Source organism: Leuciscus leuciscus (genome assembly GCF_965113295.1).
Source record: "Leuciscus leuciscus genome assembly, chromosome: 20".
NCBI classification, from domain to species: Eukaryota; Metazoa; Chordata; class Actinopteri; order Cypriniformes; family Leuciscidae; genus Leuciscus; species Leuciscus leuciscus.
Window position 1 is genome coordinate 4,078,362 of NC_138744.1, and position 27,356 is coordinate 4,105,717.

A 27,356-nucleotide genomic window follows, 5' to 3' on the forward strand; every position below is an offset into this window, starting at 1 on the left:
CAGTCATTCATAATCACACTTTTTGAAAAAATACTCAGCACTAGTGGAGTTTAGAGGTCTAAATGCTAGCAAACATTACGCCATACGGTTTGCATGCTAAAAAAATAAATAAAAATCAAAACGTCTTTTTCAAAATCAAAACGAATTAATGAACATTAGGTAGTGAAAGCTTTTGATTATTATTATTATATGCTTTACCAATGCATCTAAATGCAAACATATTGCAATTCACAAATGAACAAACACACTTGACATTCCCATAGCGTTTGACACGTAGTTACCTTGTCACTTCAGTATCAGTGAAGCATTTCACATCAGCCTCCACCCGCTGTCAGATCATGAAGAGCGAGCAGCATCAGCCTCCACCCGCTGTCAGATCATGAAGAGCGAGCAGCATCAGCCTCCACCCGCTGTCAGATCATGAAGAGCGAGCAGCATCAGCCTCCACCCGCTGTCAGATCATGAAGAGCGAGCAGCATCAGCCTCCACCCGCTGTCAGATCATGAAGAGCGAGCAGCATCAGCCTCCACCCGCTGTCAGATCATGAAGAGTGAGCAGCATCAGCCTCCACCCGCTGTCAGATCATGAAGAGCGAGCAGCATCAGCCTCCACCCGCTGTCAGATCATGAAGAGCGAGCAGCATCAGCCTCCACCCGCTGTCAGATCATGAAGAGCGAGCAGCATCAGCCTCCACCCGCTGTCAGATCATGAAGAGCGAGCAGCATCAGCCTCCACCCGCTGTCAGATCATGAAGAGCGAGCAGCATCAGCGTTCAGACGGATGTGCACTGATGCTGTGTGCACTGTGTGGGAAAAGGCTTCTTGAAATTGATACCTGCAAAGCAAAAGCAAATGAAAACTGATCCCAAAGATATCAGTGTTGCTATTACTAATTCATCAGACTCTCACTTTGAATTTATTAGAGCAAAAGAACTCAAGCAATAGCCCACAAAAATACCTCATAAATAAGACAAATGTCCTGAGGGCTAATCTGGCAACTACTAAAATGTAATGTATATATTCTCACATTATAAAAGCAAACTAGCCTCCAATAATCCAATATACAGCTGAATTAGGGAGATTAAACTTTATTTACTCTTTAGCCTGTTAACTGTGTTGTGACACGAGGCAAAGATCACATGCTGTGGTAATTAGCAGTCTTAAATGACAGGCAGTGCTTTCTGGGAATTACATTTAAATGACTTTACCTTGCAGTGACTTTAGACATGTTTGAAACTATTGGATGGAAAGATTTCAGCTGCATTTTGAGGAAGCAAGTTGCATGCTTGCTTATGGCTATGGTTTTTGTTCTCGTTAATTTGATTCAGGGTTAATTCAGGGTTTACACATTATTTCAGTGACTTGATATCCGAGGCAATATTTTTATATATATATATATATATATATATATATATATATATATATATATATATATATATATATATATATATATATATATACACACACTCACCTAAAGGATTATTAGGAACACCTGTTCAATTTCTCATTAATGCAATTATCTAATCAACCAATCACATGGCAGTTGCTTCAATGCATTTAGGGGTGTGGTCCTGGTCAAGACAATCTCCTGAACTCCAAACTGAATGTCAGAATGGGAAAGAAAGGTGATTTAAGCAATTTTGAGCGTGGCATGGTTGTTGGTGCCAGACGGGCCGGTCTGAGTATTTCACAATCTGCTCAGTTACTGGGATTTTCACGCACAACCATTTCTAGGGTTTACAAAGAATGGTGTGAAAAGGGAAAAACATCCAGTATGCGGCAGTCCTGTGGGCGAAAATGCCTTGTTGATGCTAGAGGTCAGAGGAGAATGGGCCGACTGATTCAAGCTGATAGAAGAGCAACTTTGACTGAAATAACCACTCGTTACAACCGAGGTATGCAGCAAAGCATTTGTGAAGCCACAACACGCACAACCTTGAGGCGGATTTGCACAAGCTCACCAAAATTGGACAGTTGAAGACTGGAAAAATGTTGCCTGGTCTGATGAGTCTCGATTTCTGTTGAGACATTCAGATGGTAGAGTCAGAATTTGGCGTAAACAGAATGAGAACATGGATCCATCATGCCTTGTTACCACTGTGCAGGCTGGTGGTGGTGGTGTAATGGTGTGGGGGATGTTTTCTTGGCACACTTTAGGCCCCTTAGTGCCAATTGGGCATCGTTTAAATGCCACGGCCTACCTGAGCATTGTTTCTGACCATGTCCATCCCTTTATGACCACCATGTACCCATCCTCTGATGGCTACTTCCAGCAGGATAATGCACCATGTCACAAAGCTTGAATCATTTCAAATTGGTTTCTTGAACATGACAGTGAGTTCACTGTACTAAAATGGCCCCCACAGTCACCAGATCTCAACCCAATAGAGCATCATTGGGATGTAGTGGAACGGGAGCTTCGTGCCCTGGATGTGCATCCCACAAATCTCCATCAACTGCAAGATGCTATCCTATCAATATGGGCCAACATTTCTAAAGAATGCTTTCAGCACCTTGTTGAATCAATGCCACGTAGAATTAAGGCAGTTCTGAAGGCGAAAGGGGGTCAAACACAGTATTAGTATGGTGTTCCTAATAATCCTTTAGGTGAGTGTATATATATATATATATATATATATATATACATACATACAGTACAGGACACATTACTATTTTTAATGTTTAAGAAGTTTCTTCTGCTCATCAAGCCTGCATTTATTTGATCAAAAACACAGAATTTTTTTTAATATTGTGATATATTATTACAATTTAAAATAATTGGTTTTCAATTTATTATACTTTAAATTATCATTTATTTCTGTGGTGCAAAGCTGAATTTTCAGGATCATTACTCCAGTCTATCACAGGATCCTTTAGAAATCATTCTAATATTCTGATTCATTATCAAAGTTGGAAACAGTTCTGCTGCTTAATATTTTTTCATAACCTGTGATACTTTAGGATACTTTGATGAAAAAAAAAAAAGCAGCAAATGGTTTAAAAATAGAAATCTTTTGTAACAACAATATACACTACTGGTCAGTCATTTGGGGTCAGTCATTTCTTTTTTTGAAATAAATCAATACTTTTATTCAGCAAGGATGTGTTAAATTGATCAAAAGTGATAGTAAAGAAGATTTATATTATTAGAAAATATTTTTTTATTTTGAATAAATGCAGTTTTTTTGAACCTTTTATTCATCAAATATATTAGGCAGCAGAACTGTGTCCAACACTCATAATAAATCAGAATATTAGAATGATTTCTAAAGGATCCTGTGATAGACTGGAGTAATGATCCTGAAAATTCAGCTTTGCATCACAGAAATAAATGATAATTTAAAGTATAATACATTGAAAACCAATTATTTTAAATTGTAATAATATATCACAATATAAAAAAAAAATTCTGTATTTTAGATTTTTTATATATATATATATATATATATATATATATATATATATATATATATATATATACATACATACACACACACACACCTATAAAACAAAAACTAATAAAAAACAAAACAAAAATGACTGAAAATGAAACTGAAAAATATTAAAAGAACTGATTCATAATATTTATAAAAACTATAATATCTCAATGATATTAAAATAACTGCTGGATATTGCAATTACTGGATTTTTTTTTTTAGGGTGCATTCAATTATTGGATTATAAAAGCAGTAACATATTCTGTATATTCAGAAATGTCCATTATTTATTTATGAATTATTATTTTGCAAATTAAGCCCTTACTAATTCCCATTAACATGTCCCATGCCTGTAGAAACCTTGGTATAGCTGAAAGCTTGTGTCACTGTAAAAATACAAGATGTTTTTATCACGAAGACTCTATCGTCAAATGTAGAGAGCAAGAGTGGAAGATAAAAAAAACAATACAAACAAACTGTTTAAATACAATGAGAATTTTATTAAAACGGTGCAAAAATAAAATAAAAATAAAATAAAATAAAATAAAACTAACATAAAAATCAGATGTTCTTTCCACCTTAGATTGCACTGTCACACAGCCTGGGGGTTCACCTCTCAAAACACAGAGAAAGGTGAAACGGCTGAAAACAAACACAAATCGCCCGAAATTAGCCAGAAGTAATGCACAAATATGATTAGATAAATTGCATCTGCCAGTTCTGTACATGCAACAGTTTTCAGTCTCATGCAAATTCGAGAATGCTGACGACTGTAGCTCTGTCACATCCATGAAAACATACCATATAAAAATAGTAAGTAAGCTACGTCATAACAAAAACAAAGCCCACTGTATTATTAAATAAGAAGAATTTAGTGTTTGAAAACCGATGGTGGACGCCACCAACACCATCATTAAAAAAATGTACTCAAAAATGTGATTAAGTAGCATAATTCGCTTTAAAATAGAAATTAGGAAACTTCAGGAGGCCCGTCTGTTTGACAACTATAGCCGTGTAAGAAAGAACATCCTAGTTTCGGAAATAAACATCCCAGTCTTTTGAAAAATCTTACTACAAATATATATATATATATATTTCAAATCATACCTTTGTCAGATCACACTGATGGAGAAATTGGTTTGTTCAGGAGAAACGCTCTGATTTAAGAGGCTTCTCTGGTCAGTACGCACACCAGGACTTCGACTCAGGGCGCGCCGGTGCGGTCCTACAGCATACATTCGCATCTTTAAAAAACACTGGAAAACTGCTTTTTCGACTTACAAAAATAACTTGAACGTATTTATACATTTTTTTATTTCTTAATACAAAAATGTTTGCACTCTTATTGAAGTCCGACGCTCGGGGGGTGGGGGGGCTGAATGACCTTTCCATTTGTTAAATAAATGGATCAGTTAAAACGCAAACGACGAGTGCATCGGAAGGAGAACATAAACTCCGACGGAGAGTAGCTGTCATTTCACTGACCGTTTCCTCTGGTTTGTGCCTTGAAGCTGCAATATGTTTTGCAAAAGCACAATTTACCAGACGCGCGCACACACACACACACACACACGCACGCGATGAATTCCTTTTTGCGACTTAGCAGAGTGGAAATCTGGGTAAACGGTATATGCCTTACATAAGACCAAAAAAAGTTATTTGCTTGCATTTTATATTCAAATGTGCCTGACCAAATGAAACAAACAAATGAAACAAACAAACAAACAAACAAAAGCAGCAGCAGTGTACAAAACTGTCCCTTATTTACACTGAGAAAAACTGAGCCAGTCTCAAAAGGTCACTAGGGAGGCATTGATGTAGAAATACGGGTGATGATGAAAAAGAAACCTAAACAAGTGTGCCATCTATTGGTTATGCGAGTGAATAACGTGTCAAAAATATCTTGCTTTCATTTGGGGAGAAAAAAAAACAAAACAAATTATGAAACCATTAACCCTCCATATCTTGCTGGACAGTAATAGGAAATTTAGTGCTTTAAAAATAATAAAATGAATCTAAGCTTTGAAAACACGGGAGATGCCATATATAAAGAGGTGTGTTGAAGCTGTTAGGATATTAGCCTGACATATTTTTAATCGTGCAAATCAGTGATGCAAATGTGGGAACGTTGGAGATGCAATGTGGCCTTGAGCTGACACAGTTATACAAATATTTGCATACGACTGATTACATTTGTATTGAGTGTTTCGGAAGCGGAGGCGGTTTCGCTACGACGCAGCTCTTCATCTGCAGTACACCAACACTTTTACCCACATCCAATGAACATGATCACAGCAGCAACATCATCTTATGGTGCTAAGAGCCCATTTCACATGAGCAATGAGAGGGTAAAGGGATAGTTCACCCCAAAATAAAGAATGTGTCATATCTTACTGCCTCTCATGTCGTTCTGAAGATGTATGACTGACTTTCTGCGGTCAAACACCAAAATTAGATGTTTAGCAGAATGTCCAGACTGCTCTTTTCCATATAATGAAAGTGAATGGTGTGCTCTGCAAAACGGTGTAACTAAACATTTAGTTAAAATCTTTCCTACTATGATCTAACATACAAGATGGGCAGACGGGTTTGGCTCATCTACAAAATGGAGTACGTGTTTGTAGTCCAACGTAGCTCTCAAAATCTCATTTGCACGTCCACATTGGTGTATTGTGCTTATTTGTCCTCACTAATGTCAAATTTGTCAGTAAATGAGCAGAGGGCAAGACTTGGAGACTCATGGTCTATTACTCCCATACTTGAAATATGCCGCACAAGTTGTATGCTTCACATTTACTTTCATTATATGGAAAACGGACAATTTGAAACAATTGAAACAGTCATACGGGTTTCGAACTGCATGCAAGAGAGAGTAAATGACAGCATTTTCCATTTCTAACGGACTCGTACAACTGGCTTTATCAGAGGCTGGACTTGCTGTTAACAGTGTAAAAGGATTTTGAAAAGCGTTTGTCTCAAAATCTCGACTCAAGGTGCATCGTATAGTTTAGAGAGATCTGCTAGTGCTAGCATCCCTCTACGTCCACAAACATTGAAAATCAGCACTGTGAATCCAAAACCAAACAAAAGTAGAAATTCAGTTCAACAATCCTCATGGGAGGACTGAACTAAGACTGAAAAGGCAACTAGGAAACAAGTGAGTTTTGCGCACAACACAGTGGCACCTACAGCCGAACCCTGACCTCCGCAGTCCACGCGAGTGGAACCGCAAGCTCCGCCTCCAGAATGGAGCAAACCGCCAGACTAGAAGCACAGCAACATAACAGTCTATTCATCTAAAAACCCACATGCACAACCTCTGGACATGAGAAAAGTGCTTGATTTGGTGCAGCAACTACTCTGGGGGCGATACTGCGTCTATCAATCATCTTGTGTCCAGTGAATTTGAATGGAAGCTGATGCGTTAATAACCCCAATATCATAAAGTAACACCATATTATTTGGTGCAGCAGTAACAACTGAAGAGGTCAGAAATTGTTTTCAACATCCGCCCCCTTTGACCTGCGAGTACCTAGAACTATTTTATCAATAATACCAACATAATACTTCAATACTACAACATGATGTACCATTTCCAAAAACAAATATGCCCGATTTCTTTTCTTGAGAAAGGGATTTCTTTGCGCTAATTTTTAAAGGATTTGCACTTTTAAATGTTCTAGAAACACTTAATAAAACGGAAATGACTGCCAATTTTTTAACCAGGGCATATAAAGACCTAAAACGAACCTTTTGTCGGTCAAGGTTCAGCAGCTCCATAAGTTAAACATCTTAGAAGCGAGAAAGCACCATATTAGCTAATTTAAGCCAACTAAGTATGGCTTCAAAAGGGGTGCAAAGTTAAAGTATCGTAGCTTTACAGTAAAATGGGCCGATGTGGATAACACTCGAAGCTAACAGAGTGTTGTTGCCTTACGCTCGCAATATGGCAAGTCTTATTTTGATTGCAGCTGATATAAATGGATTAATTGTAGCTAATATAAATATGCATTTTCTGGTTGTGCTTAACGTGTATTTTGGGGGTACGCGGCATGTTCATGTGACGCAACGTAGCATGTTGTGTTCAAATGTCTATTTGCCCGTGTTCTACATTCTCGCCACAAGGAGGAGACAAGGAGACAGGTAAGAGGATGACCACGTCAAGCAAATGTGAGAGGAGCTTAAAGCTCCTGCCTATGAGCCACAGCAAAATGTAACACAACAGCAGTCCCATTTCCGCAATGCCCATTCACTGTGGACACTGAGTCTCAGTAACCTGGTTCAGAAAGGCCGATCTTATGTCTTAAAGCAAGATCCACACAAACAGGATATGATGCGGCTCACATGGTGGGCTCCAATGAGTCCTATATGAGAGAAACGGGACAGAGATTGTCCATTCAAAACCTGTGGATGGCCGGCTCTGTTTCCCGTCTCTTCAACTCCTCTCTGTAACAGTACGAGCAGTAATTGCCCGTCTCGGGGTGGCCGTAGTAATTGCAGGTAGGCGTTCGGCATCTGCTGGACTGCAGGTTTGCAAGGCCACCCGCACTGCCCAAGGAGTAATGCCTCACAGGCATCGGCCCATTACGAACGTCCAAAGTAGTGCGCAAGTCCCGCAAGCCATTAGTATAGCCTCCGGTAGGTTCGGTTGGGTAGTCAGTTGGGTCATGCTCCTGGGAAAAAGATGCCAGGCAGGGGGTGATGATACGGGATGGGCTACCCAAGCTGGTGGAAGGTGGGTGGTACTGGGAATGGGGAGGACCCTGTGCTAGGGGGCAGTGTCGGGGCAAGGTAGCATAGGATGGTAGGCCTGGGTAAGAAGACGACGAACCTCCTGCCAGCTGCCGTCGTGTATCCATGTAACCGTGCACATGTAGATGCTGAGTAATTGGGGAAGGAGAATGGTCAATGAAGGTGGGCCTTGGGATTGGGACCACACCCGAGTACATCATCGGGCTGAAAGAAGTCGACTTCAATGCGTTAAAAGTAGGAGGTGAGTTATCAGTGATTTCCTCTTTGCTTTCAAAACTTCGGTAACTCAGCTCAGGCCCGTCCTTTTTCAGTTGAGATCCACTAGTTGTTGCAAGACCTCCTGCTGCTTTCCGTTCAGCTTCCCTCCTCTGTTCCTGTTCGGCACGGAAGCGCTCCTCCGCATCCATCAAGTATCGCTGGATCATCTCCTCCTGGAACGGCTGACGGTTGCTAGTAGTGAGTACAGCAGCGAAGATGTACTTCCTTTCTCCTTGCATTGCGGATCGGAGGATGCTAAGACTCACTTTCACATCCGAGCTGTACTTAAAAGGGTCACTTTCTGAAGAGTAGCTTCCGTTTTGCCGTTCACTAATTGAGGAGGGTGAGCCTTTCCCAGAGTCCTCGGAGCCGGTTTGAATGGAAGGAGAGCTGTCCTTACTGCCCTTACGACCTCTCAGAGAGCCTTTCTTCTTCTCCAGACCCTCTTGTTTGCCTCCACTTGCGTTCTTCCCCGTCATCAGGCCTCCCACATTCTTCTTCAGCTTACTGCCCAGGCTCTTGCCAAAGCTACCCAGCTTGTTGGCAACGGAATCAGCACGTTTCTTGTCCTTATCCTTATCTTTGTCTTTCTTCCCCTTCTCCTTTCCAATTGTGCCAGTCGTTCCAGCTGAACTGTTACTGGATGAGCTAGAGGAGCTGGAAGATCCACCACTTGTTTTGCCTGTTGTCCCACTGGTTCCAGTAGTACTGCTGTCCCCATTGCCGTTGGAACTGCTGCTGACGGACTCCTTATCTGACTCTCCAGAGTCTGGCGGGGTGCGGGCATCCTCTCCTGCAGACGCTGTAGGTGACTCTGGCTGGGCCAATGGGGCCTGCTGTGGATACAAACACAAAATATTGTCACTAGATGATTAAGTTGGAATACAAATAACGAGCACAGTACAAAATCTGAATAACACGTTCAAAGATGACTTTTCAATCAATGGTTTTCAACAGTTTTGACCTGAAGGCCCCCTACTGACTAACACAATATTTGAAGACCCCCTATATATATGTGTGTGTGTGTGTGTGTGTGTGTGTGTGTGTGTGTGTGTGTGTGTGTGTGTGTGTGTGTGTGTGTGTGTGTGTGTGTGTGTGTGTGTGTGTGTGTGTGTGTGTGTGTGTGTGTGTGTGTGTGTGTGTGTGTGTGTGTGTGTGTGTGTGTACACTTGTAAAACTATCTTTGTGAGGACCAGTTTGAGTTTTAGACCATTGGAGTGAGGACAAAGAGAGTAAAGTGAGGACATTTTGGCCGGTCCTCACTTTCTGAGAGCCTTTAAAGGCCTGTTTGAGGGTCAAGACTTGGTTTTAGGGATAAGGTTATAATGAGGTAAAGGTAGGGTGACCATATTCCAGGACATGTCCGGCCGGGATTTCGAGATCGCCCAAAATATCCGGGTCGCCATTCTTTTTGTTTACATGCACACCTTTTGATTCAGTAGGACTGGATTCATTCCGATTGGTGAATCTAAATGTAGTGTTTACATGAACGCTAAACAAGTGATCGGTTGATGTGCGTTCTAGCATTGCTAAGAAAATTCCTGTGTTTTGTCTCGATCGGGATCCGTGTGAAGCAGAATGCATGACCTGCAAAGCTGGCACGTACGTGTCAGTGTCAAATAATGTAATAATGTAAACATAATGAATTGTGACTGTAGAAAGCAAAAGCCGAATCCCGGACATTTTGGGCGATCTCGAAATCCTGGCCAGATATGTCCTGGTTAAACAGGACGTATGGTCACCCTAGGTAAAGGGTCGGTTTAGGGTCAGGCACTTAGTTGTGATGGGTAAGGTTAGGGTAAGCGGCTAGAGATTGCATTGTGTCAATGAATGTCCTCATAGGGATAGATGTACAAGAATGTGTGTGTGTGTGTGTGTGTGTGTGTGTGTGTGTGTGTGTGTGTGTGTGTGTGTGTGTGTGTCTCTATTCATTTCAAGTTTAAAGTAAACATAAAAACAAATATTTATTGAAGGAAAAATGAATTGTTAACATTTAGCTTCCATGTTTGTAATGACTTTTTAACTTGTATGTAATAAATTCATTTATTAAAAATAGATTCATATTTATCAAATATATTACGTTTATAAAAAGTATACATTTAATACAAAACAGTTCCCACAACAGTAAAATAATACAGGTATATAAAAAAAAGTGTTAAAATTAGGACATAATGTCATTACATAATGTAAAAGTTTTTGATATTCGGATATAGGAAGTGATAGGGAAACCCTATGCCAATTTAATCAAAAATATGCTTTTAATATGATCAAAATGCTTTGGATGCACTTTGTTGTCAGAGTACAGTGTTAACCAAAGGCTTCTGGTTAACAGTTAAAACTAAACCTGTTAAATTATTAGGACGGCAAAGCAAGCTAGAAGCTCACCTGTACCTCACAGGGTAGGGGAAGCCAGGTGACAGTCATGTAGCTGTGCAGCAGATGGAGCTTGGCCTCCAGAGATAAGGTTACACTGAAACCAAACAATAGGCAGGTCAGAGTGCAGATATTCACTTATAAGTGGTACTCAAACTGCCTTTGACGATAGCAAACATGAAAGGTAAACGAATGTGCATGTTTCGTGAAAAATGCATAAATAACATTAGCAAAAGTAAAAAACATATTTGAAGTATTTAAAGATATATTCAAGTGAAATATTTTAAAATAGCATATCAAATTTTGACAAATGAAAAAAAAACTGTGGAAATAAGAGGGGACGACTACAGATGCAACCCTGAGCTATTTGAGTGCCTCTCCGTGTTCCATTCATAGCAAGAATTTAGCGATAATCTGCATTAAAGAACAAGAGTTGCTAATCTTGAGTGTTGGCCAACAGCGCTCGGTTCCAACAGGCTCTACAGTGCTAATGCCTTCATTACAGTCAGGAATTACTGAACTCTGCTGTAAATAAGTCAGAGCCGAGTCATTTGGCACTACGTAGTCAAAATAACCTGAATACTTTAAAAACATTTTTCTGGACAAATTTGGTATATGCACAACACACAGCGATTACAAGAATGCTCCAGGTTTAAAACAAATCAAAATCTATGGATGGCATTTAGAACATGCAGTTGATTACCAAAGGGAATAATTTCAGCTTCCCTCAGAGTGTATAAACACATAAATAGCATGGATAAATTACTCATATAAATTCTTTGACAAAAAAATGCGGATTTCTCGCTTCAAACTTGACATGCAGTTTTTTTTTTTTAACTGTAAACATTTTATGCTTGTTGAGTCTAAAAGATTGTCTGTGACAGCATATCAGAAACGTTAATATACGTCCATTGAGTGTAACTACATGCATTGCATCAGCAGCAGTTTTCTAATCAGCGTATAATGTAATGTCTACCTTGCTAGCATCACATTGTCATTGTCATCTTTGCCCCATTCCCAGTCTTCCCCAGGATCCACAGCAAAGTGCAAAGGCAGCATCTTATGATCCGAGTCCGTCAGAGGGATCACCACTGTGAACGTTTACAAACAGGTAACAAACGATCAGTGCCTTTCTGAATTACACTACTTCACTACTTATGTATACTTTGGCTTTTTTTACAAACACAATTTAGTATTCAACTGAATTCTTAAAGACTACAAGGTCTAGAGACCTTTGAAAAAACAAGCTGCTTATAGCGGATAAAGACTTTCTGGCAAGCATAAATTATGTCAGTTTTTTTGTCCTGGTTGGCAAAACTGGTTTATCAGGCATGAACAGCGCACAGCATGCAACATAAAAAAAGCAAACAGATTTGCTACATATAAACCATTCCTCACCTTGTTCTTTGGAACAGTCCTTCTGCTCCATTGAGACCAGGGCAGAGAAATGGGCCTGGTCATATGCCAACACGAGAGGAGAGCGGTGACACTTGTTGGCTGGCACTTCCAGAGGCAGGTAAATCCCTCCAAATGGGATTGGTGCAAAAGCTAAACAAGTGACAAAAAAGAGAGACACAAACTCTGAGATATGCTTTGTTAATGGGACATGGAAGGACAACTGGAAAATTCATTATTTAGATGGGACATAGTCAACACTTAAGCCATTTTATTTTTCTCCCTTAAAGTCAGTTTATATTACGTCATAATTTAGTTTTTCGCAACCATTTTGAAATTCTGCTAGTCATTTGCTAATTAAGGATGTGACTAGTGGTCGACCGATATTGGTTTTTTGATGGCCGATGCCGATATCTTGGAGAGCAGCATGGCCGATATAAAGCCGATATTTTTATTATATACTTTATATTTATTTTAAATCAATATTTGATCAATTTTAAATAAATTAGAAAACAAATCTTTAAAATAAACATGCTTATACTTTAGATGGCAACTTCTTGAATCTGCAATCCTATTACAGTATTTTTCACAAATAAAGTAATTGTTTAAAAATATATGAATATGTAAATAAAAAGGATTTAGGATTTCAGCGCCGCCCGTCAAAATAAAAGTCTGGAGCGCCGTCAAAATAAAAGTCCCGCTTCTAACACATCGGCCAATCAGAAAAACATATCGGCCGATGCCGATATTTTAAAAGTGCCAAATATCGGCCTTGGCGATATATCGGTCGACCACTAGATGTGACTGTGTGGAAATTTTCATGGGTGGGCAAGTGATGTAACCGGTGTTGCGGCTGAACACCGGTAACACTGACTATCACAGCAAGCCTAAGGCTAATGTGCTCATCGTTACATTATGACCATGAAGATTTGCAATGGAGCTTAGCTTAGCTTTAATAGACAAGGGAGGGAGAGTTTTGCATTGTGAATGTTAGAGTATTTCAAAGTGCATCAAACTACCCTCATTAAAGGAATCGTTCACCCAACATGTAATATTCTGTCTTTATTTACCTTCTCCCCCAGAGTCCCGCAGCATGGTGTCAGCCACCACCACTATCGGCCTGCGGAGCACGTGAGCAAGAACAAACACATGAAACTCCTCCAGGCTCTCATATACCGGCTCCTCTTGTGACTCGGCACTGCGGGACACAAAACACACTCACAGCATGAGCATTACACTGCAGAAAACCTGTTTACAACTTTCAATCTAGAAAATTAAATCAGATGAAATCAACACACCCGTTGCTGCCGTTGGTGCTGTAGTGTATCCTGGGTTCACTAGATGCCAGTTTCAACAACTCATTCCACTCTCTCTGCCACTCTTCTTCTGTGTAAACCAGTCCCGACTGCACCCAAGTTCACAAACATAAACATAATTAGGCTGAAAGTTTCCTAATTACACTATCATTCAAAAGTTTGGGGTCGGTAAGACTTTTTAATGTTTTTGATAGTAATCTCTTATGCTCACTAAGGCTGCATTTAAATCATCAAATATAGTCAAAACTAAAACAGTAATACTGTGAAATATTATTACAATTTAAAGTGCTCCTATAACAAATTTTTTAATATTACTTTTCATAGTGTTTAATATAACTGTTTGTGAATGTAAAAGGTCTGCAAAGTGTTATAGATCAATTGTCTTCCAAAATAAATAATTCATTCTGAACTGTTGAAATTCTCACTTTCTGAATTGAAAATGAGCATATTGCCAGCCTATGACCTTCACTGTCTGCCCGCGAACGTCTACTTTAAACCGCCTTCAAACACTGGCTATAGCTGAGGCCTGGAAGACTTTGGTTCATGTTGTCGACATGTTGAGATGACGCTGTTTTCTGCACGGCAAATCCACTTTGCATGTTCTTCAAAAGGAGGAGGCCTCGGGCTCATATTGATATGGTAAAACTGACGCCATTGTTACGGTTCGTATCACTGTGTATCAAGTGGTGATGAAATTCAGATATGTTAATGGGCGTTTCGTTTCTGACGCGCACTGTAAACGGTTATCAACCCATCTGACCAATCGGAGCAGAGTAAGCTCTTGAAAAGGAGGAGTTTAGAGGGACAGAATCTTCCAACAAATCGTTTTCAGACTCTTGAGAGGATGAGGAGATATGCAAAGTATATTAAGAGTAAAGTGTTGTTTGACCTTTGATGCATGCACACGTATTGTAGGAGACTCCAAAACAAAATTAGCATAATAGGGGCACTTATATTTATTTATATATATATATAAAAAAATAAAAAAATCTATTTAAAATATAATTTATTGTGGTGATGGCAAAGCTGGACTTTTTACTTTATTATATTCATTACTTCATTATTTCTCCAGAATTCTTTTGATCAACTTAATGCTTCTTTGCTGAATAAAAGTATAATTTTTTTTTTTTTTACTTTTTGAATGGTAGTGTATATTTTAATTAAGAAGCCCGATACCAAATTGATTAGTGTTATCTGATGCAATCTCTTTGTACAAAATAATGAACCAAAAGTGCTCTAACCTCTTTGTTCTGCATGGTTTGTTGCCATCTCCACCTTCGCTTTAAAGCTTCCCTCTCCTGCCCATGATCCATCAGTGCATAGAGAGACTTCCGCAGCATCAAGTCTCGATCATGGAAGCCCCACATACCTGCATTATAATGTTCAATGTTTTAAGCATAATTACCAAGATTTCATCTGGCAGTGGTTTCTAGGTGAGTATGCAGTCCTTCTACTGTTGTTTTGGACACAATAGTTAGTGTTTACTCTAAAAGAGCCTGTACGGAACTAATATACTCGATATATCAACCAGCATCTATTTTCAATGATTTAAATCTCAGGAAAAATAAACCATCTTTTAGCCTGTAAACTTTGAGCTAAATGTAATACCAACAGAAAGCTTGAATTAATCCACATAAAACTGGTTGCTGGTTTCTTGCAAATCAGAAGTCAGTTTGAACACTTACCCAGTGAGGCTGCGTGTAACAGGCAGTTCCCATCACCACTAGTAGCCAGAGGTAATAAACTCTGACATCCAGTGCCTAAACGAGTCCACCAGTTCAATCGTCCTGTTGAAAAACAAATCTCTGAAATATTTTTTGGCTATAGACACTAATACTTCTTAAAAATCTTTATATGGCTGTATCCAAAATCGCATACTTCCAAAAAAAACTATGTAAACAAAGTTGCATGTCCGAATTTATTCATAAACAGTAGGCAAAAAGTACCTGGATGACCTATTATTTCTGGCGAGTGCACATCCAATGGACATTTTACTATCCCATGAGGGGATTGGCAGTGAAATGACGCAACTGACACTGGTAGTTCACATGACAATGACAACATGACGAATGTAGTATGTCCAGATTACATTCATACTACACACACCCATACTAAATAGAACATACTTTTTTAACAATCACATAGTAATTACTTATTCAAAAGAAGTTCCAACACTGAGAGCATGCGATTTCAGATGCAGGCTAGGGCGATGGTGAACCAAGTGAAATATCAATCATAAATATACTTATGATTAGATTCATAATTCATCCAAAACTATCAATAAAAATGGTTAAATCTAATAAAAAAAAAAAGACTTTTTCCCCATTATTTGTGTGTGCTGTGTATCTTTGTGCTTATTATAGTATCATGCTAATGGCTAACTCCTGTGTGCGTCACTTAAGGACCTGTATATGTATGACATGGCGTTTCTGCCTATGTAGGGCATTTCAAATCAGTAACTTATGAGGTTCCAGTTTAGTCAGGATGCTTATATAGACAGAAGAGAATAATGCAGCTAACAGAAATGTCATGTTAGAAATATCTATAATATAAAACTACTATAATAATGATAGTTATAATATAAAAAATATTTGGTTTGTCTGTCAGAGGAGATATTCTTGAACTAAAATGACTAACCCGCATGCTCCAACGCCACCATCATAGACTGCTCAATGAGGTCTCTTTCGATGAAGCCGCGGAAGTCGTCTCTGTAGACGGTGAGGTCAGGCAACTGGAAGGTGCAAAGCGGCGTGTCCAGAAGCTGCTCGTTGCTGCCGCCCGTACTCGACACGTGCGAGCGAGCCAGAGAGACGATGGTGGAGCTGGCGTGAGAGATCCCCCTCGACAGTCGCTTCTCCGTGGCCGCTGCCATGATACATGTTCAGATTACTGCGTATACTGGAGAATATGAAACTAGACACTGGTAACCTATTATCTGGCCGACCTATTCTTACCATTCGAAAAACAATGTTAGTCAGGTGAGAGTGGGCAAGGCTTTGAAATTACATCATATGCAACTGGTGTCATGATCAGCGTAAATCATTTACATAAATTATGAAACACCATTTGAGAATTGAGGTCAGGCCATGCAAGAGAGGCGTTCAAGTGCTTTTCATACCTTGCACAACCTCATCTTGGCGATGCAAAAGGGACCGCCCCGTTCGTGCCATCTCTTTCTCAATAGAGGGGTACTCTCTCTCCTCAGCAAGGGTGCATGAGAGGTTCCCAGCATGCACTTGTCTCAGCTGCTCAAAGTCACTCAGCGCAGCTGAGAGGTCCCAATTCTTTCCTGTGAGGAGAGTCACAATCATGAAGTGTGCAAGTAAATAAGAGGTCATAGTTCCACTGCACTTCTGCTCAGGAGTTTAAATATTAACCCAGCATTGTTAGGTGCAGCAGAGTTCAATGACACATTGCACTGCAGTAGCTTGTGTAAATATTGGTCTGTAGTGACTGTAAAGCATGCATACTGCAGAACTATGTATATTTTAACTCATTCTCTTATCTGCAGTGTTGCTAGGCAACATGCGCTGGGTTAGATAAGGTTTTGTTGCACATGTTCATATAGACGCTTCAGCTACTGTACTGTTCTTCTTCTCCCTCCTGTAGTCAGTTAATCATAAAGACCTTAGTCAGGATAGATGCCATATTGAATTCTACATGGCTCACTCAAATATAATTCATCAGTCATAGCTATCGGTTTTATAATCTAGTTTTGAGTCTTGTTTTTAATTCAAGTGTTACATACTGTGAATATTTCGGCCCACTTGTCATTTAAATGTATTAGATTATAATTTTTTTTTTTAAAAACATAATTACATGGTTATGTCATATTTTAAACATTTTGGGTTGGTTTGTTTTTGTGTTATAGTTAAAGTGATGTAACTCATTCAACAACATAAGATTTTGGTCATTCCACCCACCATCTCTACCAAAACTATTGGAGCAAAATGAATGAATCAAAGCTGAAGAGGGGGTAATGGGAAACGGGATGGTTTTGGCTCACCCTCCAGCAGGTCTCTGGCCAGTCCTGGTTCAGCTCCAGTAGAACGGACAAAGTCGGACAGGACCGCGTCCATATCCAAAGTCATGTGATCATGAATTTACAGTGTAGAAGGGGGCATCAGGAGAGAGAAAAGACATGAGAGCAATTCTCCCTCACAGCAGAAGCACCATTACGGCCACACCTATAGAGAAAGAGAGCAAAACAGATAGAAGAGAACCTTAGTGAGGCCATGCTCAAGCTTTAGCTTCATATTGGTGCACATTACCAGAGATCTGTTGACTCCAGCAGTCACATGCCATTCCTGTGACCTCTGCTGTGTAGCTCAGCTGAACGCTTCAGTTTGCATTACAGAGAATTTGCAATTCATTAGAAAGGTGGCTCGTATGATACAGCTGTTTTAGGTGCTCTTCAAAGTCCCCGAACAGTAAGTGAAAGATTAAGTAATTCAACAGTACAACTGTTTTCAACATGGATAATAATAAGAAATGCTTCTTGAGCATCAAGTCATCATATTAGAATGATTTCTGAAGGGTCATGTGACATTGAAGACTGGAGTAATGAAGCTGAAAATTCAGCTTCGACATCACAGGAATAAATCACACTTTGAAATGTATTACAGGGCTCGAATTTCGGCGCGGGTATTGCGCATAATTTTAATCATTCCCGCAGGTCTCCCACTTATAATGCGGGAAATTCCCGCAAACATTGATTCACTTTAGCATGTAGGTTGTATTAGTAAATTAATCCACACAGATTATAAAATCAAATTTTAAAACTGTCTGCGAGACGCAATTTCTCAAACAGTGTGAGTGATTCAGCGGTGCTGCATCTTCTATCTCTCGTCTCTCAAAATGAGTTGCACAAGGCAATCGTTAAACGCGCTGCAGGCGGCGATAATACACTCTCGCGAGTCGGGATAGACGGAATTGTCACGTGCATAATCGGGCCAGCATTGCATCATGAGTAACTAAAGTTTACCATTTGCACGTCTTTTTAAATCTTACCAGTTTAAACATTCACGCGATTTTAAACTATTCGGTACTTGCGCGCTGTCTGAGAGATGTTTTTTTTTTCTCTGCACACATACATAGAGTAAAGCCGCCTCACACACAGCTCGCGGGTAACAAAAGTTATTTTTCGTGGATTATATCGCTTTAACAGTCAAAAACATGCGAAAATTATGTCAATTTCGGACTCGGTGAGTATCCTCTAAACACAGTCGGTTATGTCTTAAAAAAGCATAAATCGCACGTGACCGTATAATGAACACAGGATCCGTGCACTAGCTCTTACAGGGACAGCAGCCATATGTGTCTGTCATTCATTTGGTTGTCAAAACAACAAAATTTTGCTTTCATTTTAAGGAATCAGGATTAATAGCCTATGTATTTAATTTAGTCAGGACTAAAATATTACCCAGTGTTATTTTTCATTTGATTACTTTATTCAGTCTCTGTAGTATTTCTGAATACTAGTGTTAGACCTAAGCAAAAACTTTTCTCTTTATTTCTCTTTATTGGGATCTCTATTCTATTGTATTTATTTGTGCTACTTTTTTCAATTTAATTCAAAGATTGAAATCAAGCTTCCTTGTGTTGTGTAAATTCTTAAGAACAAAATTACCCCATTGTAAAAATGCAATGAGTGAGCATACATTGATACATTTAGGCGAGATAAATGTAAATGTAATAATTTATCCCCCCCATAACAATCACCTAACCCCCTTTTTTTAATTTGAGGGGAAATGGGGGGGGGGGGGGGGGGGGGGGGAATGATTTCCCCCCCATTTTCCAAAATGAAATTCAGGCCCTGTATTAAAATAGAAAAGTTATTTTGAATTTGTATAATATTTCAGAACATTACCGTTCTTACTGTATTTTTGATCGAGACATAAAAAATAAAAACAATTATATTCACATTCATTCATATTGTTGAGCCTAGGGATGGGACGATTACCGGTTTCACGATAAACCAAGATAAAATGTACTGACGGTTAGTATTATCATTTAAAATTGAATAATCATTAAAACCGTGTTTGATTATCGCGATTTTAATAACTCACTGTAAATCCTGTCCAGCCAGCAACAGCTCTGACGCCGGCGCAGCGCGCAATGTTGTTTTTTTAATTCGAGAAGGAATGGCGGAAGGCAGATTAATGTTTTAAATCTTACATGATCACACAAATATTATCAAACTCAGTAAACAATAAATCAACTCTGATTTCATTTTCAATACAATCCAAAACGGAAACGCAAGACGGCAAGTTGTATTTGAATGAAACGAGAGAGCGCGTGCCCGTCCGTTGTGATAAGCTGTGTTATAATGCGTTGTTATTGACGACGGCCATTTTAAGGAAGGAAATGCCACAGAATATAATCTTGCTTAAAAAAGTGCAGCTGCTTGTTTTATTTGTTGTTTGTTGATTTTCAAATATAAAACTTGTTGAAATGTTTTCAGTGTGAGCATCAGTTATCTTTGAACACTTTCATCTCGTTTTAACAACAAAATATTGATAAATCACAATAATTTTGGTAACTTTTATCGTGATATGAAATCTTCATATCCCTAGTTGAGCCCTAACCAATCAGCTTTATACATTGTTTTTAGTTCCTGATCCTCCTTGTCATAGGAGAAGTTCCAACTTGTGAGTTTGCAAGTCATAATTACAAACAAACATGTGCGTTCAAGTGATTTTGGGCAGAGTAAGATGTGTTAAGCAAGCTCTCTTTTGTACTTTTTCAAAGACTGGAAGCTTTTTTTTGGTTCAAAATGTAACAAAAAAAAAAAAGAGCAAATTTTGTCTGTAATTGATGCTTTCTCTGTGTCAGCACAAGAATGATACATAAATAATGATGGGAAATGTACTTTGTTACGCAAGTCTGCTGCCTCATAAACTGGCTAAATGAGTAGTATTTTCAAGCAAGCGTTATAGCTATTTCCTCATCAACAGTACACAAAACACACAGACTAAATTACACAGTCAATGTTCACAATTACAACTTACTATGACAAATAGCAATTTGGGTCAGGGCTTAAAGGTAAACCAATGTTTCTCGCTAAAGAGTACGACACTTGAAGTATCACTGATCATTGAAGTATAATTCATGTGCACTTGTCTCATAAATACATTCATTCCAACATGACTCGAAGGCTGCATAGAAAACCTGTACGCCTCAAACTGCACTGCTTAAAGCATCGTGACAGAGATGGTCAGCTGAGAAGGCAGCGCAGGAAAGCACTGGAGGAGCTGACCAATGGGCCGTTAGGGCTGCACGACATACTGAAATTATTGAAATATCAGCAATACATATCGCAAGGGCTTGCAATAACGTTGTAACATTAATGGTGATTCAGATAGCAGAGAATAAACTGGGTTACTGAGCTCCACTCACATTGTTTTCCATTAAACTACATTATATTTGTCACAGAATTTAGTAACTTAAGGCGAGACACGACAGGCAAAAACATCGATTTTTCATGCGGTGGTCAGTTTCGAGATTTTGGACTAGTTTACGTAAGGGTTAATGCCCTTCGAGGTGTCCATTGTCAGGTATTAATGGACGACGGCGAGGTGTGAACCGTCCGAAGTCCATTAATACCTGACAATGGACACCTCGAAGGGCATTAACCCGCTTATACCATGGTCACTTGCCAAATAACACATTTTTAAAACATTACTTTATATTTTAAATCGAAATCTAAAGTTTTTACAAGCAATAACTTGGTTTCCCTGGTTACGCCTGACGGTTTATTTAGCAACCGGAGATATTTATAGTCCGCTCGATTTATAGTCCATATTCATGGGTTTCATCCGGTCCCTTTCCACAGGTGTATTAATCAAGCACAATGCAGTCTGCATTCATAATCTAGGTGCTTGATTTTATACACCTGTGGAAAGGGACCGGATGAAACCCATGAATAGATACTTTGACTGCCTGTTGCTATGGTTACTCACAGCTGATGTAGCCAGCGCATTTATTTATTAATTTCGAACGGTAAACAGTCAGTTTCACCAGAACTCCTTTACTAGGTGTCCTCTATCACTTTTTAATGGACACCCTGCAGCCAATCAGAATCGAGTATTCACCCAGACCATGGTAATATCCTTCAATATGTGTTCTTTCAAGCTGCTATAAAGAAAACGTTGAAAATATACATTAAGATGTTTATTTTATTACATTTTGTTTACTTGCGGCGGTAAGTTTCTCCCGAATTTACCAAAAAGTTAACATTCCAACACGACATGCCGAGTTACATCTGTTTACTGAAGTCTGTCATGACAGGTATCGTTGTAAAGCTCTCTCCTGCACAACGCTATGTAACCCAAATACGGGCATTTCCTTTCTATCAGTAACCAATCGTGAATGTCCAAAGGGGGATTTAAAGCTAATGACGAAATCTCATTTAGAGCTATTTAACTCTTTAAATGCCGTTTTCTCAAAATGAGTTTTTTGTCATTCTCCAGTACAAACATCTCAGCTTATGTAGCACCTGTGTACACTAAACTTCCCAGTTATACACTTAGCAGTATTCTGAAGATATGTTCAGAGGGATCTGTTAATAAATAATTCCTGGCCTGATTTATGAGACATTTTAATTAAAAAAATTTAGCAAAAATGTATTTTTTTTTAAGGCTATGGACAGTATATTTTGATTTCCTAGGTAATGAAAGCATATATCCTGAATTTGTTTTTTAAATCTTGTGTGTAAACAAAATTAAAAAAGAATTTTGCACTTGGTTTTATCATATGTTCACATCTATCTGCCGAAAATATATGCAAAACCGCTCATATTTAATGAGATAATGCCTAATAATTTGCCTAATTAAACATACAAATTTCAAAAACTTGTAATACATTTTTATATACTTATGCAAGTAATCCACTGAGGAAGTTTCATGGTGATATCTATTATTACATTTTTTTTACCCTATTCACTTGTAGTGTCTCGCCTTAAAAATAAAAATAATTCTATATAATTATAATATAATGAATATCCATAATTAAAAATCAATTTCTTTTGAGTTTATCTGAACACCAATTAACCAGAGAGTAAATTTTTGTCATTACATTAATTCAGTTCACAGACAATGAGCAGAGAGCTTAGATATAACAAGTTATGACAACTACGTATAAACGAGAAAAAAACAACAACAAAAAAACAAGTTGACATTAAATCACTAATTGGCTTTGGCTATAAAAATCCTGTTTGGAACATCTGTAGCATTTTGGTTATGTTATTTGTAGATTTTAAATACGTTTAAATATTCAATAATGTGAAACAAAAATAAATAAATAAATAAAAACATTATTTAAAAAGGTTTTTATTTTTATTTTTATAAATCTTGAAAAGCCCTACTCTCCATGCCTCATTCAGGCAGAGCAGCTCAGAGTCAGTTATGAAGAATTTTAAATGACTGTTGAAATAAGATTAGACGATAACAAAGCTTAATGGATGACAGATCAAATTAAAGTGGCATTTACACCTTCCTCAACAGGACAATGAAAATTAAAAAACTCAAAGGGTGTTAAATAGTGATTCGTTGCTGCTGATCACACTTTACGAGTTTGCGAACACGGGCGGTCACATATAGATGATAACTTTATGCAGTCAAAAAGTCCCAATATTTAAATCACCCCTCCCTGGTGTAATGGTACATCCTGTCAGCGGTGCGGTCACCTCCCTTAAAGCTCTGACTCAAACTTTTCAATGCCCATGACTCATGATTCCTTACTGGGCCCTTCCCACCTCTATGACCAACAAAAAAGGCAGGCAGCTCGCTGTGCCACTGACGGACAGAAAAGGCCTTTGCTGCTTTCTCTCTCGCTCTGACTTTTTGTTTGGTGACTAGAGAAAGACTAACAGCCAAAACAAGGGAATCGGCTGAATCTAGAACATGATTATGCATCCCTATCTGATCATCTCTAAGCATGTAAAAGAACTCCTGCCCAGAGCAGCTAATCGGGAATAATCCACTGGGTGGGGATAAGAGATTAGTGACTCAAAAACAGCTCCCGTCAAGAGTTTAAAAGGAAATATGAAGTGCTAAATAAAACCCCAGAATGACTCAATAGCATAAAAGCTTGGTTCACACACACTCACCTGACATCTTTCATAACATTAGTTAGAGTGAGTCAGCCTCTTCTAACACACACACAAACACAACAGGACAGCAGTTTCAGAGGTCTGGGCCCCCAGGACAAGGTCAACAGCCCATCTCTCAGCAGCAGAACCATCCAGCAAGCAAAATGGTCAGAGATGGATGCTGTGCACGAAAACCTGAAAAACAGAAAGTCAAAGTTAACTTATCATGTTGAGGGAGAAACGACTAACAAAAGGCAACTGGCATGTTTACACAGTCTGCTTATACGCTTTAGTTCAGATCTCAACATCACAGGCATTGCATCATTATGGCATTCAGGGTTTGCCAGAGACACCTAGGTGATGGATTGTAAACAGAAAGCACCCAAAAGATTGTTCTGCATTTGCTCGCCGGGCTTTTGTCTGTTACATAACAAGCGTGGCTGCCAACACGTGGGTGCTTTAAGATAGCAGGATCACTGAAACAGAGACGCACACAAGCAGAGGTCAACAGAGTTGTGTTTGCTGTGTGCCGACTATAACCCTCTAACCTATATGGCTGATGCCTGTGTACAGGTTCAACTAATAACAAAGATTTGCATCAGTTTATGGAAATAACTCCGCTTTTTTGTAACCCTTGCTCTCCTATATAAAGATGCATCAGGGCTCAACAAAAAGGATGACCCCAGGGTCAGCGAGAGAGAGTGTTCTGGGCCCGTTTATGGAGCTGTCACTCAAGCCAGTGCTGAGTTGTTTATGTTCAACAGTTCAATGATCACATGCATGTGTTTTTATGCATTTCCGTGGCATATTGAGCACTGTCGTCGTGGTGAATCGTGCTGGTTTAAGTGTGGCACCAAGATCCCATCATCTAGCTGAGTAATATGAAGGTATTTTGAAATTGCAAAAATCACTTTAAATAAACAAACAAATAAATAAACAAATAAAGTAAGCCTATGTTTTTACAGAAAGAGTGCATGATTTGATAGCTGTCATGGAACTGACACATTTTGAAACACACTGTCCCGAGTAGTGTTGCACGGTGCACCGATACTTCAAAAGTATCGCGATTCTCGGAAATTAAAAACGTCACGATTCCTAAATGTATTAGTATCGATACTTCTAAGAATGACCGCGTTTCCAGATTTGTAAGGCCGGCGACACACTGGATGCGTGGCGTGTCCGTTTTTATTTCGGTTCCATGTTAACAACAGGTAAGAGCTAGCACACTGCCAGCGTGACACACGCGCACCCGAGCCGCGCGGAAAACGCGTGCATGCTAGAAATAGAACCGACGCCTATTTTTCACGCGACACGCAAGCGTGTTGGAGGCGTTTCCAGGCAAAATAGTTTAGGAAAAGATATTTCTATGTCATTTTGACACGAATACATATTAATAAATGACATTTTGATGTTTAAAAGTCTCTAGGTTTTGACATAAATACAGATATAAATGTAATTTAAAAAAATATTATCGATTTTCAAATACTGCACCAGTCAATACAGAACGAAATATTCTGTAGCCTATTTTGCCGTAAACACTGCCGACGTTGTGATATATTTATGTTTAACATGAAGTATAGGCCTTCCACAACTCTCTCCCCATATGTCAAATATATCACCAATGAGGCTTATCATATGTTATCAATATTAAACATTGTTTAATATAACCGATGTTCATATTTTTATTCAAAGTTCGGAATCAAGATAAAGTTATTACCGGTAACTCTTATGTTTCTTATGATAACTGAGATAATGCTGCTAAATTTATTTTTTTATTTTTTACCTTTTGATATTTCATATTTTGTTCAAATGTTTAATATATCTGCTGTTCATATGTTCATTTATCAGTGTGTTTATATGATTAGAATGTTTCCCGGTTTTAAAATAAAGCACAGCAATGATATTTGAGAGTGTTTCTCCCTTTTCAGGAAAAGTATCGAAAAAATATCGAAATCGCAATTCTTGACTTGGTATCGGTATCGAAACAATAATTTTGGTATCATGACAACACTAGTCCCGAGTTAGCGGGACGTCCCGTATTTTGGGTCTTATTTATTTGTCCCGTACGGGACCTCCCTTGTCCCGATTAAATAGACTGCTACGCTGATCTAACCCCTTGACTGATACAACAGCAACACGACACTTGAGAATGATCACGACACCGCATCATCCAATCACAGCCCTCCCTCACGAGCATCAGACCATACCAATAATAGGGCTGGGTATCGATTCAGATGTTACAATTCGATTCGATTTCGATTCGCAAGCTCTAATTCGATTCGATTTCGATTCTCGATTCGATTTTCGATTTCGATTCTCGATTCGATTTTTCCAATTTCGATTCTAAATTAATTTCGATTCGACTCACTCAATGAATATTAAATACAAATCCTATATTTATTCAAAAAAGAAAAAGAAAAGAAAAAAAGTGAACAAGTTTTCAAGTGTTTAATTAATAAAAAGAAATTAAGAGCTACAAACCTGTATATTAAACTCTTTTTATTTTAGGTACACTTGGGTACATTAAAACAGAACCCAACTTCAAATGCATACAATGAATAGACAGGATTTTGATGCAAGATGAAAAATTGATGCTGAAAATTGGACAAGTCAGAACAGTCGCATGTCTTGATCAAACAGGTTAACAATCCTCACATAAACCCACATATAAAAACGTTGCATATAATATAATATGTGCCCTTCCTGTCTAACAGCTAGGCCATACAGAAATTGAATAAAATTATCAAACAGTCTGTGTTGCATTAATTATAAATTATATATTGACTAATCAAAGTTACAAAAGTTCTTTATTCAAGAGCAGTGAGTTTTTTTCTCTAGTCTCTTTGTTCTTTGATTAACTTAAATGACAGAGATAATTAGTGGCTACAGTGTACTGTCCCTTTAAGACCAGCCACTGTTGACAGAGACGCAGAACTCACACGCGGACTCATTCTCTCACGAGGCACAACTCTTCACGTTCGTCATAAGACTGCTCTTATGTTATAAAGATACTCGACAAAAATACATTTTGGCATAATTGTGTGTGTTCTTCGTTCAAGCGCGAAAGATAATTCTATTCTGTGCTGTCTTGTGCGCACGCACGATATCATCGCAAGTTTTTCTGTCACAGTCACGACAGCATTTTGGCAGCATTTTGGTCATAGGCTATAGCCTAATTGCGTATAGGCTTGTCATAGCGATTGCGATATGATTAAACGTGCAGCACTAATTGAGGTTATTTTATGATTTAGATAAAACTACCATAAAATCTCACAGCATTAGCTATAAAATTGAGTTTGCAAGCCTATGAACAGTGGAGGAAAACGAATACATAAAGATGGAAAAAAATCGATTCTTGGCGTTTGAGAATCGATTTTGAATCGACCACATTTTAAAAAACGATTAATCGAAAAATCGATTTTTTTGCCCAGCCCTAACCAATAACAAACTCTAAATTGAGAATTAATTATTCTTTTGGGACAAATCATTGTTTGATTCGCTCCCGGTTTGATCCGGAGATTCCGGACAAATCCATTTCACTGTCCGGCCGGATTTTGATTTCGGCAAATCAGTTTTGGTGATTTCAAACAACGTGATTATTGTTCATGAGTCCAACATCCATCCAGCCACGCAAGAAAACATGAAATCTTCCTGAGGGAAAAGTATGCTATTACTTTCTTTAATTTCTTTCAAATGTAGTGTATAATGTTACAAAAGCTTTCTATTCCAGATAAAT

General features: G+C 38.6%; 1 protein-coding gene across 3 annotated transcripts in view; it reads right to left on the reverse strand.

The window, feature by feature from the left end:
* Positions 1 to 3,915: 3,915 nt before the first annotated feature.
* The window catches only part of otud7b (OTU deubiquitinase 7B), a 39,561-nt gene continuing 16,120 nt past the window's right edge, over positions 3,916 to 27,356 (reverse strand). Inside the window, exons 2-13 of one of the 3 annotated variants that reach the window (XM_082150686.1) lie at positions 23,639 to 23,815; positions 17,537 to 17,717; positions 16,649 to 16,819; positions 16,168 to 16,395; positions 15,216 to 15,317; positions 14,772 to 14,899; positions 13,513 to 13,619; positions 13,285 to 13,412; positions 12,218 to 12,367; positions 11,796 to 11,910; positions 10,838 to 10,916; positions 3,916 to 9,282 (exon numbers count right to left, since the gene is read on the reverse strand). In XM_082150686.1, coding sequence (XP_082006812.1) covers positions 7,834 to 9,282; positions 10,838 to 10,916; positions 11,796 to 11,910; positions 12,218 to 12,367; positions 13,285 to 13,412; positions 13,513 to 13,619; positions 14,772 to 14,899; positions 15,216 to 15,317; positions 16,168 to 16,395; positions 16,649 to 16,819; positions 17,537 to 17,621 — 2,742 coding nt within the window. In that variant the 5' untranslated portion in view covers positions 17,622 to 17,717; positions 23,639 to 23,815 and the 3' untranslated portion in view covers positions 3,916 to 7,833. Of the gene's footprint in view, positions 9,283 to 10,831; positions 10,917 to 11,795; positions 11,911 to 12,217; positions 12,368 to 13,284; positions 13,413 to 13,512; positions 13,620 to 14,771; positions 14,900 to 15,215; positions 15,318 to 16,167; positions 16,396 to 16,648; positions 16,820 to 17,536; positions 17,718 to 23,638; positions 23,816 to 27,356 lie in introns of all 3 variants that reach the window. The other 2 variants (XM_082150684.1, XM_082150685.1) reach the window with 2 other exon arrangements.